Source organism: Tenebrio molitor, chromosome 5, assembly GCF_963966145.1.
Source record: "Tenebrio molitor chromosome 5, icTenMoli1.1, whole genome shotgun sequence".
In the NCBI taxonomy this organism is placed as follows: Eukaryota; Metazoa; Arthropoda; class Insecta; order Coleoptera; family Tenebrionidae; genus Tenebrio; species Tenebrio molitor.
The window spans coordinates 23,770,001-23,784,669 of NC_091050.1; the positions used below are offsets into that span (position 1 = coordinate 23,770,001).

At 34.2% G+C, this 14,669-nt stretch overlaps 2 protein-coding genes across 6 annotated transcripts in view; both read left to right on the forward strand.

Annotated features, from left to right (window-relative positions):
• LOC138130946 (LIM domain transcription factor LMO4.1) overlaps window positions 1-14,669 on the forward strand; it is a 249,212-nt gene that overhangs the window by 211,959 nt on the left and 22,584 nt on the right. For all 5 annotated transcript variants that reach the window (XM_069047669.1, XM_069047671.1, XM_069047672.1 and 2 more), the window contains one exon: window positions 2,430-2,755. In XM_069047669.1, the coding sequence (XP_068903770.1) occupies window positions 2,430-2,727 (298 nt within the window). In that variant the 3' untranslated portion in view covers window positions 2,728-2,755. The remainder of the gene's footprint in view (window positions 1-2,429; window positions 2,756-14,669) is intronic.
• On the forward strand, window positions 6,934-8,482 carry LOC138132145 (uncharacterized). The gene is made up of 2 exons (XM_069049541.1): window positions 6,934-7,693; window positions 7,746-8,482. The coding sequence occupies exons 1-2, from the start codon at window positions 7,226-7,228 to the stop codon at window positions 8,463-8,465; spliced, it is 1,188 nt and encodes a 395-aa protein (XP_068905642.1). The 5' UTR covers window positions 6,934-7,225; the 3' UTR covers window positions 8,466-8,482.

Genomic DNA, 14,669 nt, shown 5'->3' on the forward strand with positions numbered 1-14,669 from the left:
AATAGGCGATGACGCCTATGTTTATGTCAACTATTACATTAAAAAGCAGAATAACCAACAATAATATTACCAACATATGCAAAAAAGTCACATTCATTTTTCAAGTAAAATCACCGGGTGTTAATAAGTTTTATCTTCAAGCGTTTGAAAATCGCGCCTTTGTGTATCTCTCTAGAAACGGTTGAAGTGGGGTTTTTTTTGTAACCGGACTTGAAACACTTCAAATCCTAGGAGTTGAAATATTCACAGGCGGCTCGACCGAGTCAAATGTAAGGTCATTTGACGCATTTCTCACGATTTATTTATCAATAATTACACGAAATATTTAATAATTAAATTATCAATATTTTAACAAAACTCTTAAAAAGTGAAATAACGAAATTATTACCTACCCAATATTTAACCGGTGCCACTGTGGTGTAACACGAGTCGCCCATGTGCTTAGAAGACAGATTTCAAAATCAAAAATAGCAAGATGGCCGTTCCACGTTGAAAATTAAACTTAAGACTTCAGTAGATTTTACTTACATTATTGAACCTTCAAGTACTGATAATATTGTAACAAGAACTAGCTGGTGCCTTAAAATTTGAAAATTGTAAGTTTAAAAATTGTCATTTTACTGTAACTGCTGCAAAAGAAAATATGTAAATGAGTTTACGTCCGATTTTTTTTTATGATCCGGTTGATAAAATGGTAGATATGTACATATGTATGTATATATCATTCATAGTCTTTTTCTGCTTCACCCAGTTGCTGTCCTGGACTTCGTCTCAGTCTTCAATTTCTGGTCTTAGCAACAAAAGACTCACTTCTACTCTTAATGATATAATCTAATATTTTGTCTCATTTTTGTCATTTGACATATCTGTCTAGCCCCTTCATTCCATTTACAATGCGTACTTGATGGCGATTTTCGGTACTGTTTACATGTCGTTTAGTCATTACCCAAAAGATATGTTGACATGTTTATCCCATTCGGATTTAAAACTTTATGAAATTTTTGTGGAATTAGGAGATTAATTAAGTTGAAGATGAAAATGAAGAACAGATATTTTGCCACGCACGATCTTTGTGTATTAATTGAAAAATATTACGTTTTTCAAGATGGCAGCCATGACAGGTGATGCTTCACCTTTTGTTTCGAATCCTGTTGAACGTTTCATAAACATTATCGCTTCAATTAAAAAAGAACGAAGTCTTTTCTTTTCGAGTCGAGCTCCAGGTGGACTCCTCTTTCCAATAACGTGGGATCCTCGGCACAGCCCTTGCAATCAATCCACCTTTCCGTTCGCGGTATAATCTAATTAACGGCGCAACTAATAATTTTCTCGGTACAACGTGACTATAATTGGATTCGTTAATCAGAAAGTGCCCGCGGATAATCGCGGTATTTTCCACAATATAAGATACTCCTAATTAAAGCGAGCCCGATCGAGCAGAGGGCGAGAGCAGCACCGACGAAAAGGACAGAACGACTACCATTACGTTATATTAGAGTTACGTTACAATTATTATTATCTTAACGATCATCAGGCTGAAAAAGTTGCTAATGTAAAAAAATGTTCAACTTCAGAATTAATTTAATATATTTTATGGGACAGCTTTTATATAAATAAATCCGTCAAGCCGAAGCTGCAGCGGGTCGCTCGGATCACGTGATCTCGAAGCTGCTCTCCGCTCTTTTTTCGGTAATTGGTTAAACTTTTATCATTACGGGTAAATGTGATTTCTGTATCAATTAGGCTTGAACAACTCGCAAAAACGTTACACCACTCTGTTAACCAGCCATTATCCAATTTCGTGGGTAGTCTTAATCTTAGGGTTTCAAGAAAGTTACTTTAAAAATAATTTCAGAAAGTAAGAATGTAGCTTAGGTTGTTTTTTTTTTGACCTGTAATACTACGAAACGGGAATTATCGAGAATAATAAGGCTTAAGCGGAAACTTTTACCTTTAAATCTAGGTAAAAAGATTTAATGACATAAACTTTTGTAGCATACCCGGCGCCTCCACCATTTTAACAGTCCACTGGTGGACTATTAACTAAATAAGTTTTACTAAAATCGCTGAATACGTAGATGATATTGATATGTTATAATTTTATTGTCGTTGAACAATATTCAAACTTAAAATTAGTCTAATATTCCAAAAGTTTATTGCCAAAGAGTCCAGGGAAACCTTTCCTTAACAACATGTTTTGTAAAAATAACTTAATTAATGTTCTATGCAGTAACGGTGCACTTTGGGTCATCACGATTCGGTATTTTGAAATTTCCGTCGTGCTTATTTTTTTTCCTCCGGCGTGGCCGTCTAACACGTGATTTTTCGAGCTGGCGATCAAGTGGTCAGTAACCTCTGTTAGAGTAATTTTCTCGTTTTATTGTCGACTATCGAAATTTAATGTTACCGTATTCTTAATGGTCCCGCAGGTTATTTGGAAACTCAGGAGCGTGTTCGTCGTGCGGCCAAATGATCCCGGCTAGTGAATTCGTCATGAGATGTGGAGGACCATCACCCCAACAACCTGGAGCCCCCCCGCATGTTTTCCACCTGAAATGCTTCGTGTGTAGTAAATGTCTCGCCCCCCTCGTTCAAGGCGATCGCTACTACATGCTCTCAGGAAGCCTCGTTTGCGAACAGGATTGGCACAAATTACTCAAAAGTTCGGCCGCCACACCTACGGTGCGCAAAGGAAAAGTCGGAAGGCCTCGTCGGAGTCGCGACTGAATAGAACCGAACCTCTGTGGGGTGCCAGGTAAGTTTTCTCACACATAAATTTTAACGTAAAACATGCAGTCAATAAAAAAAATGTTGTGAAAGTACTAAATTAATTTCTAAAAGAAAAAATACGAATTCTATAGGTATTGCAATAATAAAACCATTTCAAAAAGTTATTTTCAAAATCATGGTATGTAATTTGCTCATGTAAATATATCGGGCGTTCAAATAAAATCCTGGGCTGGGAAGCCAACGCCTCCTTCAATTGTTGCTGCTGGGGGACATGTATTGTTGGTTGCATCACAAATTTTGTTGTGCTCATTACTCGTGAATAACCTTGTATAATGTAATTTGCCCAGAAATGTATATTTTCTTGTGGTGCAAAACTTTGCTCGTGATAAGGGGCATCACCATGCATGACACATCCTTTCAGCGTAGTCACAATTAGGTGGTTTAATCAAAGACCCTTGTTTTGTCTCTTTTGATGTGCTATCACGTTCTAAATGTCTAAGTGAAATAATTATATGTAGATCATTTCACATTTGGCGGGATCCATTTTCGGGATGGTAAAGAGTTGTGCGGGGCCCTTGTCGTTTCTGATACGATCGCCTTTTTGACAAGATCTTTGTCTAAGCGAAAGTGGATGTCCTCTGCATGCCTCGAACCGGCTTGTATGCGTGATGAGGCCGTCCGTTTTTATTTTACTTAATTTTCGCTTGAGCAAATTTTAAATTAATTCTGTATAAACGTAAATAGCCCCATTTCCGTCGATTAACAATGTTCTGCTTCGGGCGGGCAATTCTGCAAGTTTTCCCCGAGTAGAAATGAGTCTGAAAGCTCTTTAAAGCGCTTGCTTCCATTTGATATTTAAATGCGTTTAAAGTATTGTTTTATGTTATAAATTTAATGCTGCGGAGTAATTATCGATGGTTTCAGGAAGATTACGTTTTAAAACATCCATTAATGGGCTTTATGAAATGTTCTAATTAAAGCAATATCTTGTCTGAGTGCTGGTCCAACCGCCGCAAGGGCCATAATCCCTCGGAATTTGCGTTTTGTTTTCTGTCACGACTGGAAATAATCTGTCATTCGTAGTCGATTGCGTAAATTAACCGAATATTGAATTAATTGGCCACCTCGGCGTCGCGGGGCGGGGGCGGTTTAATACAATCATGGACGGCGGCGCCGTATTGTTTCGGTTGGCGGTAATATTCAGCAAACACGAAAATGTCGCATTAGGATGAATTACTATACCGATACGTTAACTGACTGTGTAATGACCTTCAGATAAACCGAGCGAAAAGTGTAATAAATTTAGACCGGCTTACACAATTTGTTAATATTACATTTGACGCACACGAAGCAGGCTGCACGCAAGAACCGAACCAACCCGCCACTGTCCACTTCCAGATTACCAACTTCGCCGACGATTTTTTTGCGCCACTTTGACTTAACGGAAATTTGTTTTATTGGTGGCAAAAGATTGGAATTTTATCGATTGCACAATCGCCACAGCCGAGGCAGTAAATTAGTGTTAAACGCCACAAGAGCTACACTAAGAAGCGCGACAGGGCCAAAAGTCGAAGAATCGGCCCTAACACCATAACTCTGGTTGTCATAGCGCAAAATCGAGAGGGTAGCGTGAGGTGACAAAGGTTATGGTGGTTGCAAATTGGCACAACTAATTAATGTTTCCCAGGGGTAGTGCGATTGTGACATTTTAGGAGGATGCGTGGCTGCGATCAGTTCGTTTTGAACGAGTTGTGCGAAATTGTGTTACATTAGTTTGTAGGGATGAAGGAAGTTTTAAGTAAGAATGAAGGACGTACAAGGGTTGGATTTGTTGACGCTTTGAATAAAATGTGGACAATTCAATTTAGTGTTTTTATACAGGTGACTGACGAAAAACCTTTGACGTTGTATCTTACTTATTCTTTATCCGATTTGAATAAATGACACATCAAATGAAATGGTTCGAAAAACACTTCATTATTATCCTATTCGATACTATTGTCTATTTTTTGACAGACGATAGCCAACTTTTTTTTTCAAATTACACTGTATATATTTTTTATTCGTTCTTATAGAGAATTTTTTTTCTAAATATCCCAACATTAAAAGAAAGAATAAAAAATTTATATTTTAATTGAAAAAAATTAAAAATCAAGTAATCGAATTTTTAAACAAAATATTCTAGTTGCTCAAAATTGCCTCATTGCCGTGGCAGACACTGTCAACACTTTCTAGAAATGCCCATCTTTGCATTCAGTAAAAAGTTTGGGGGTATTTCCTGACAGACTTGCACTATCCTTTTTCTTAACTCTTTTCGGGTACCCGGTGGGGTCAAATAAACATTGTCTCGAAAGTTTGGAATTAATATAAAGAAATCCAATGTCAAATCTGGGGATCTAGCAGGCCATCGAATAGGTCCGCGAGTACCCATTCATCGATTACCAAAACGATTTAAATGATTTAAAAATACTAAATTGTGGGAGGGCACCGTCCTTATGAAACACGACTCTGTTCAACACTGCTAATGGCATCTCATCTAGAAAGTTGCTTATTACGTTTGATAATAAATAATATCATATTTTGTTTGATTAAGGGCCGGTTTCACCAACGCCAGTTAAAGTTAACTGTAGGTTAAAATATACGAAAACATTGTTATAACAATAGGTAACTAAAGTAACGAAACATTTTAACCTACAGTTAACTTTAACTGGCGTTGGTGAAACCGGCCCTAAGACTGCTATCAATAAAAAAAGGACACTAGTCCAATCTATCTCCAAAAATGCCACAGCACACGTTAACTAACACTCGTCTTTGAAAATTTTCTCCCACATAAAAATTATTTTTAATAATTATTATTAATAATTATTATTATGAAACTGTTTTGACAAGTAACAAATATTCGGAGCTTACTTAGTCATTTCGAGCATTTAGAACAAACGTTTCTGTTGTTTATTTTGGTCATTTGATTTTTAAATTTTATGTCTACATTTACTGTTTAATTTCTTGACTTTTGTTTAATGAATGGGTATAGTTCTTTGTATTTTTATATTCAGAAACAAATCTCTGCAATACTGAATAAAAAAAAAAAGAAGTTGATGTTCATCTGTCAAAAACTGGAAGCAAAACATGTTTTTTTTTTTAATTTAGTTGGTATTGAAGTGTTTTGAAAATATCTATATCTATATATCTTGATAAATACGAATATGTTATCAGTAATCAGAAAGGGAGTTAATGTTTCAAATATTATCTTCGTCCTTGAAACAAATTAAAAAATATTTTTCTCTCTTTTTTAAATCCAACAAGATTGTTTTAATATCGCTAATTTTCTTATTTTAAAATTCAAAAAAAAAATAACACAAAATAAATTGTAAATAGGTATTACTCACCTCAGGGTAATAAAATTCTAAGACATTCGTATAATATACCAACACTGTCATCATAACACAAGTCAGTGCACCGCGTGGGCTGTAAGTGTCAGTAAACTATAATTTTATACTTAATTTAGATTAATACGAAAGCATTACTTTTATTCTACACCGAGTTTTTTATTTCCCTGAAAATGTAAAAATGATTATGTTCAGTTCTGAAATGGACAAGTCAATTCATTTGAGATAGGCAACCAAACTTACAGATGCATTAGGCGTATGTTCAGTAAAAGAAAAAACTCATATAGGTATATGACGAGTCTGACTAGGTAAAAATGTAACCCAAAATACATTTTACAAAGCATACATTGTGTTTTGGTATTTAAAAATTAAATCAGTAATCCAAGTAGGTACTCTCTTAGTTTGAAACGTATATCTGTCATTGCATTTTTCGTTCATATTTAGTATTTGAAAATGTTTTCGAACGATGACAGATCCGACATGATCCTACTTACCCAATAATTTTGTGATTTTAATTGCTTATTATTGTTATTAAATCATATTTTGTTGAGAGAGGTATTTTTCTGTCAGAACTTGACATTCATTAGACTGACGTTAAAAGCTATCTATGTTTTATGTGCACTATGATAATGTAATAGGGATCGAGATAGCTTATTTTGGGTTGCATTTTTGCCTGATCAGACTCGTCATCTTATGTGAATAACCCTATATTCTATACAGTCACTCAGTGGAGCCATGAAAAAAGTCAATACTGGTAAAATATTTTGTTTAGAAGTAGATTTCCCATGATATGCAACAATCCGAAAATAAATATAAAATAGTTATTTTTATATTAAGTGCGCAAAGCAAAGGTTTTTTGAGCTTGAGAATGTTAGGTTTTTTGTCGAGACCGTCAGGTCGAGACAAAAAATACATTCGAAAGCTCAAAAAACTGACTTTGCGTACGTAATATAAACAACTTTTTTTCTACAATTGCACAGCTTTAAATACCAAATTTATTATTAAAAAATATTAAATTTATAAATAAAAGGCACCATTATTTTTTTAAGTTATCGTTGCACGGGTTTCCGTAGTTACTAATGTAAATAAAAAAAAAATCTGTCATCTGAATGAGTGTCGCTTTCCAAGTGTTTTCTGTAAATTCTGTGAAAATGGACGCTAGCAGACTCATGGAAGACTCCGGTGATTCTGAATATGATGTAGAAGCAGTAGCTAATGAAGCGATTGCGAGTATTTTGCCGAAGAAGTCAAGACCGCAGTATGAAAAAGCTTACACCGATTTCCGGCATTGGTGTGACTCTAAAAAAATGAGTAACACAACAGAAAACGTTCTGTTAGCATACTTAGAGGAAAAGTCGAAGATTTTGAAGCCATCAACATTGTGGTCCCTTTTTTCGATGTTAAAGGCAACTCTAAACATAAAAGAAAATATTGATGTTAGAAAGTTTCCCAAAATAGTCCCGTATTTAAAAAACAAGAATGTAGGATACAGAAGAAAAAAATCGAAGGTTTTGACCGATAAAGATATCAACGAATTTTTGAAAGAGGCAGATGACGATAACTTTTTACTAATGAAGGTATAGTAACTTTTTACTTATAACTTGAGCTACTATTTGTCTTTTTTTGTAGACGATATTGATTTTTGGAATCGCTGGTGCTCTTAGACGAGATGAATTAGTGAAAATGAAGTTATCAGATGTTGAAGATAAAGGTTCAATACTGATTGTGAAGGTGCCGGATTCAAAAACCCATTCTGAGAGAATGTTTACCGTTTCCAATGAGGATAATATCAGATTTATTAGAAAATACCAAAGTTTGCGTCCATCAAACGCGTCAAGTGAACGGCTTTTCTTAAAGTATGCCAAAGGAAAATGCTTCAATCAAAATGTGGGGATTAACAAAATCGGTGAAATACCAAGCTTAATTGCGAAATGCCTTAAGAAAGAAAATCCTAAAGAGTATACTGGGCATTGCTTCAGAAGAAGCTCTGCTACGCTTCTAGCAAATGCAGGAGGTGATATAACTCTAATAAAACGACACGGTGGTTGGAAAAGTAGCAATGTAGCAGAGGGTTATATTGAAGACTGCATAAATAACAAAATTGCAATTTCGAATAAAATTCAACCTTCCGCAAAAACAATTTCTGAACCATCTACGTCGACTTGCAACTTAAAACCCTTGAATAAATCGGGAAATAAAACTGACAACATTTCAAACTTAGTCAAACCTTCCATGTCAGCGAACAGTTTTAATAATGGTATTTCGAAGCTACAGGGTTCACTCGAATCGGGAATTATATCGGGAAGTAATTTTTCTGCTTGTAACTTTAATTTTTATATATCAAAATAATAAATGTTGACTTGTAATTGCCTGTTATAATTGTTTCAATAAAATTTTCTTCTTAGTTTATTCTGAATTTTAGAAATGCCAGAAAAATTTTTTTCACAGTGCGCAAAATTTTTTTTTTAACGGTGAAAAAAACGCGTGTTTTGCGCACTGAAATTAATGCGTAAACACCCGCTTTTTGATCAATTGTAGAAAAAACAACTTATTTTTAAAATTTTATTTATTGTTAATATCTAACTGTAGTGAAAAGACGATTTTATAATTTAAATTTTCTGTAAAAAGTTCTAAGTAAGAATTCATTTTTTGGGGTAGGAATTTGAATTTGAAGTACATAATTAAAAACAATTGCTTTACTGAAGGCTAATGCAGAAAAAGAACTTTTTATATCTGCTTTTAATTTTCAAAAATTATCCAATAGTTGGATTTAAAAAAAATTGTAAACAAAGATTTTTTAAATGAAAAATTAGAGTACCTACCTATGTAAGCACTTTAATTCATTTTACATATTCTTGTAATTATGGATGTCTCAAACAATTCTACCCAAAAAGAGCTTTTTAAGTCAAACTTTACAAAACAGTAGATTCACTGAAACTGAAGATCAACATCATCAGCACAACAAGAGTTAATAATTGCGCCGTCCAGCTGTCAAACTAAGTGTAAAACAGTTTGAAAAAATCAGATATTATTACTTTCGTCGTCTTTGGAAATATTTTGGAAAAAATACTGATTTTTGTGGTCCTAAAATATACATAATAGTTCTTTTGGGGTAAACGAGGTAATAGTAAATATACTAATCAACGCGATCTTTGAGGTTTCTGGTAATGCTGGCTAATACTCACGAGGTTGAAGTTTGCAGCACGAACCGTAGCGAGTAATAGCCATTACCCGCGAGTAGAATGCTGTGCTTTTTCTACCACATACAAATTCATCGTTTCAATATCAGAATTTACGTACAATATTGATTGACAAAGCTTTAAATTTTGAAAAAGTGTAACTATTTCTAAAAACTTTGGAAATATCAGGAATTCAGCAGATATAAAGTGAAATGGATGTGGAGTTAATAGTAAAACATTTTCATTTTTTTTTTTATATTATTATAGTGTGTTGGATTTATTTATTATAATATAATTTGTGCAAGAAGTTATAAAATCATTATTTGGTGTAACACCTAAAGCTAATACCATATTAAAGATATAAAAAACTATAGTCGACTGCATTTGAGTAAATCGATCGATTGAGATTGATACCAAATGATTTCTTCTATAATGAAATCGTTGCTTTAAGACTTTATTGCACCAATAACACCGCGGTTGGTTCAGAATGTTTATTACTAAGGGCGTTACTAGTTTAGTCTGTGACGTTGCAATAGTTTTTGAATTTTATGAGAAGTAGGTAGTATGCTGTATATCTTGTACCGATTTCTTGTATGAATTTTGTTACAAAGTAAGATTTTTCCGATGTGCAACAGCTACATAATTATTCAATTTTTTTTTTCGAAGCTGTTTTATGGGAATCCACTTAATTTGAAATAAGTTATCTGCTGCGACACTAAAGAAAGTTACAATTTTCAACTTCTAAAATTTTCAATAAAAATGTTTGGGTGTGTTTAGAGAAACGATCGTCTGTAGTACGTAGTAATTTTTCTCATTTTAAAATGTAGTAATTCATAGTTAGCCCAGCATGGGCGTAGCCTACGCAGTCGAAAAGAATCCTCGAGAACAAAAGTTGCTACACCGCGGGCTAAATTCTCCGTTATTCATTCCAAATTTTTGTAAGGATTTTCTAATATGTTAGCATGCAAGAAACATTTCCATATGTAATTTAGAGAAATATAAGCACATATTTTGAAATTCTTAGTTGGTAGTTCGCGAATTGTCTTCATGGAGGGCTCGTGTTCATCTTGGCGAACCTCTGCGAACCACTTGGCAAGTTGTTAGAAATTTAAAATTAGAGAAATTATCCCTAATGGAAAGTACATGTACGAAGGATAGGATTTCATGGAGAGCTTTCGCCTAACATCATCAAACCACTTGATTGATTATACGCTCCTTGGAATACTTTCGAATGTCTAACGAGTATCATGATCGCGTTGTTTGAACCAAGGTCGGAGTCTATCTCATATTTTTTATGTTGACAATAAATTGATTACAGTGGGTGGGAGTGTTTGGAGACGGACTTCTGTGGGAATTAAGTAAGAGTGTATCCAGACCCAATGAAGTGAATGCGCAATTTCAGATTTATGTCATGAGCTGGAGCTTTTTGTCGTTTTCGCGTGGCTTCAATTCTCGGGACTATCGTCCGTAAAAAACGCCATTTCAGTCATTAAAAATGTCGAAGCGGAATCAATAGGAAATTTTCAGGCGCTTTAATTACCTCGGCGGCTGAATGGGATATCAATGCAGTTAGTTCTACAACACGGCATTGTTAAAATACCGGCGACTGACATAATGAGCCACTGTTTGTATATTTTATAGTCCTTCGCCATTTTTAGTCTTGTTTCGTTTAAAACAACGAGCTGTCTAATTAAGGCGGACAGAGTTCCTCTAAATAATACGAGGTAATTGTTAACTATCTATAGGAGGATTTAATTAATAATTAAATCAGGGACCGCGCCAGTTAATTAAACCAACTTGGTCAATTATTGACAAGGTACTGACTGGGGGGGAAAAACTCCCGGCACAGGGCACCAGAAGTTTTCCAGTTTCGAACAAACACTTAAGGGCAATTAAAATAACTTCGTTAATTAGCGGTCGCTAAACTTACTCAAATTTATCCAAAGTATAAACTTACACGCGAAAGCCAACAAAAAATTGCAAGTTATAATTAATTTGTTCTCTTCACAAAAGAATCGAACTAAAAATTTTATTACCACGCGACTTTTTCGACCCATTTCGCGATGGCTCCGACACAACGCTCTTGAATAATAGAATTCAATTATGTTGCAATTAATTTCGGACGAACTGAACAAAAACAAAAATCTATTCTAGAACCCTGACATCAAGTGGCCGTGTAAAATTAAACTCGACTCGTAACTTGATTCATATGGATTTTCATCGTCATTAATTAATTATTAAATTAGTTACGTGGCTCCGTCTACTTACCCTAGTGCACGAACTGTATTTTTACACACATGATGACAAGTGACCGTATGAATCAATCTAAGATGCAACTTTGATCTACCGTGTGCAACTGATGTCCTTTGTTTGATCCGTTGATATTTAGTTGTGTTTCTGAAAAGATGTGAAGCGGACAAACAATAATTATATCTAACAGATTATTATTATTATTGTTGTTGTTAATCAGTTATGTCATACGCACCGGTTGGTGGTAACGTGTGTATGTTAGTTCCAAATAACGCACACATGCACAGGATTTGACCACTGCAGTAGCCTTAGGGTCGTGTCATAGACTGACGCCCTGAAACCGCTTTGATGTTCTGCTCCAGGAGATAATTATAGTTTGCCGATTTGCTTCCAGGAAACAACCGCAGTAATTAATAACAACATTAGTAACATTACCTGCTTGCACAGAGAAAAGATATTATTTTATACAACAATTATTGCGACTATGCGTTTTCGTGGTTTTACGGCCAAACAGTTCTCGATTTGTAATCAAATTATGTAACTGCCGGTGCATTATCTAATATGAAACCGTGTCATGCGATAAATTACTTTTTTCTGTTTTTAATAACTGGAGTTTTATGGCATCCTAAAAACACGAATTTAAAAGTATTTTATGACTTGAGCCCAACACGCAGATTGCTGTCACTTTCTGTATTTTCAGATTGGTGTTCACGTAGCGTGAAGGTTTGTTCAGCAGTGACACTTGGTCACTTGAGTGGCATTGATGGATTTTTGATTTTACAATTGATAGGTACATTTTTGAAGGAAATCTTTTTTTAAATTAACAAATCAATCAAGACATTTTATGAATGTACAAGAATCTGTCTTCGTTGACTTTTCAAAGTGCAAATGGTAATGATACATTTCTTATCGCTGAAAAAATATTAATAGCCTTTGTCTGCAACCCACGTGTCAGATTAACATATCCGATATATTCAAAAGGATTTTTCGGAGGGTATTCTGTGGGACTCATGTCTGTCTGTTTTGCGTTATTGTTCCAAATATTTGTACAAGATATACACACAAATAGCGACAGCTGTGTTATTTTCTGACATTAGCAAAATCAATGTTTTTAACTTTTTATCAATCATATGTTGCCATATGGAAACAGTTTTTATGTTCAAAATAACAGAAACTATTAATTAACTGAGAACAAAAAAATAAGCATATACGCCAAATCTTCAGAAATAATCTAAATTGGGTTTTCTCTTATGTTTTTTATTCTTTGAATGTCTAAGCATCTGGTGAAGTACGCCATCTTATTTTTTTCATATATTTTTATATTATATAAGTGAATTTCAATAAAGACTAGGATTAAGCTCACAAAAACAACTATAGTCTATTTTTTAATCAAAGAACCACAACACCGCAATTTACACTCGAAATAGAGCTGACAACGTTGTACACTTTTGACATAGGGTGAAAAATCTCGTCATAAAAGATTGAGGTTATTAGAGATATTAGTAGCGCAGCATGTTAATAAAGTTAATAACAACTAATAATAACTCATTTGAGAGTTTAATAAATGTCTTACTTTGCCAGGCATTTTTAATAACACATTCAAATTTTAGCTGCGAGTTTGCGTACTTTTAAGGACATTAAAAATGACAGATGTTGGTTCGTATAGCCAATAGACATCATTAAATTCCCTAAATTTAGTAAAATTTTATATTTACAAACCTAAATCAACAGGTTGTGGTTCTTTGATTAAAAAATAGACTGTACCTTATCCTATGATGTGTGCTGCCACTGCTCGAAGACGTGCACAACTACAGGGTCATTACTCATTATAAATTATTGTCCCATCGCAGTATGCGTTGGTGACGTACTTGAATGTGCCGTAAGCCTCATAACATGAGTGAGACTAATATCGCCGATAGGTGGCGCTACCGGCGGTAGTGGAAATCTGTCTACTAGTTTGTCTAACGTTGCGAGGCTAGCGGCACATCCAAAATTTGTGTGGGTTTTCAACGCTAACTGCGATGAGAAAATTATTTATAATGACCCTGTATAAAACCCACATATAATCTATTCCATCTTTAAAAAAACGATAGGTTGCCATGCTTTAATTTTGTTAAATCGGCAGTACTGACGAAAGTAGTAGTTATATTTCATTTCATTTTGGTTGTAAATCTTTTGTAACTAAATTTGAAGTGCTATGTTGCAAGATGATTCTAAAACAAAAAGTAAATAAAGTTATCAATAAATGTCATTTTGAAGTTTTTCCAATTTATTTTAAATTAGACAACACAAAGTAATAATTTAAAGGGTTTACTACAAGTGCATAATGCCAAAAGTTGTGTTTGTCGAGTGTTGAAGGGCTAGGCACATTTTAAACGAGGTAGAGCCGATCTAAGTAATGATGCTATTATTAATAGATTGATGGATATCTCCAATGTGAGAACAATGAATTTGTATTCGATGAAATCCTGAACTGTATAAGTAATTTATAGGTGGGAAGATCTGTTATATATTGCATAATTACAAAAAAAGGTCTGGAGGATACTAGAACAACAAAAAAAGGAAAATCAGAAAAGTGGAACCATTTTTTAAAAGAGATCTGAACGAAATCATTCGTGGGCTAAACATTAGAAGATGATTCGGAATCTAATGATGAAGATAATTCTGAAGATGAAATAATGGAGGAGGTTAAAGTGTAGATCTCTGTTAAAAAAAGTTATTCCATTTTGGAGAACTTATCCGTTTTCTGCTTGTTAAACTAAAGCAAACGTTCTTGAAACTCATTCAACGACTAAAGCCTCCACCAGATGTTTACATTTTGATTTGTCTTTTTTTTTCAATTGCTATTTTTAATAAAAATGCTGGGTTCTCTATTAATTTCTTGTAATACAGTTTCAATCGATTCGCAAAAAAGCGGAACATAAGTATGGCAACACTGTGTCTTCAAAATTTTCGGAATTCCTAACCAAACTTTTATTCAGATATACAGGATGAAATCTGTCAGATTGTCATGGCCAAGCATCGTTTTTTTTAAGTTGGAATACATTATAAATGACACTTTGCATTGTGGCAGAATCTTACCTTGTCTATAATTATCGATAGAGTCATTAGATATCCGATCCAT

Bases quoted from the DNA above. Each gene is read 5' to 3' on its own strand.
- LOC138132145 (XM_069049541.1), top strand. From the start codon at position 7,226: ATGAGTGTCGCTTTCCAAGTGTTTTCTGTAAATTCTGTGAAAATGGAC. The intron at 7,694-7,745 runs GTATAGTAACTT...CTTTTTTTGTAG, and splicing joins ATAACTTTTTACTAATGAAG to ACGATATTGATTTTTGGAAT.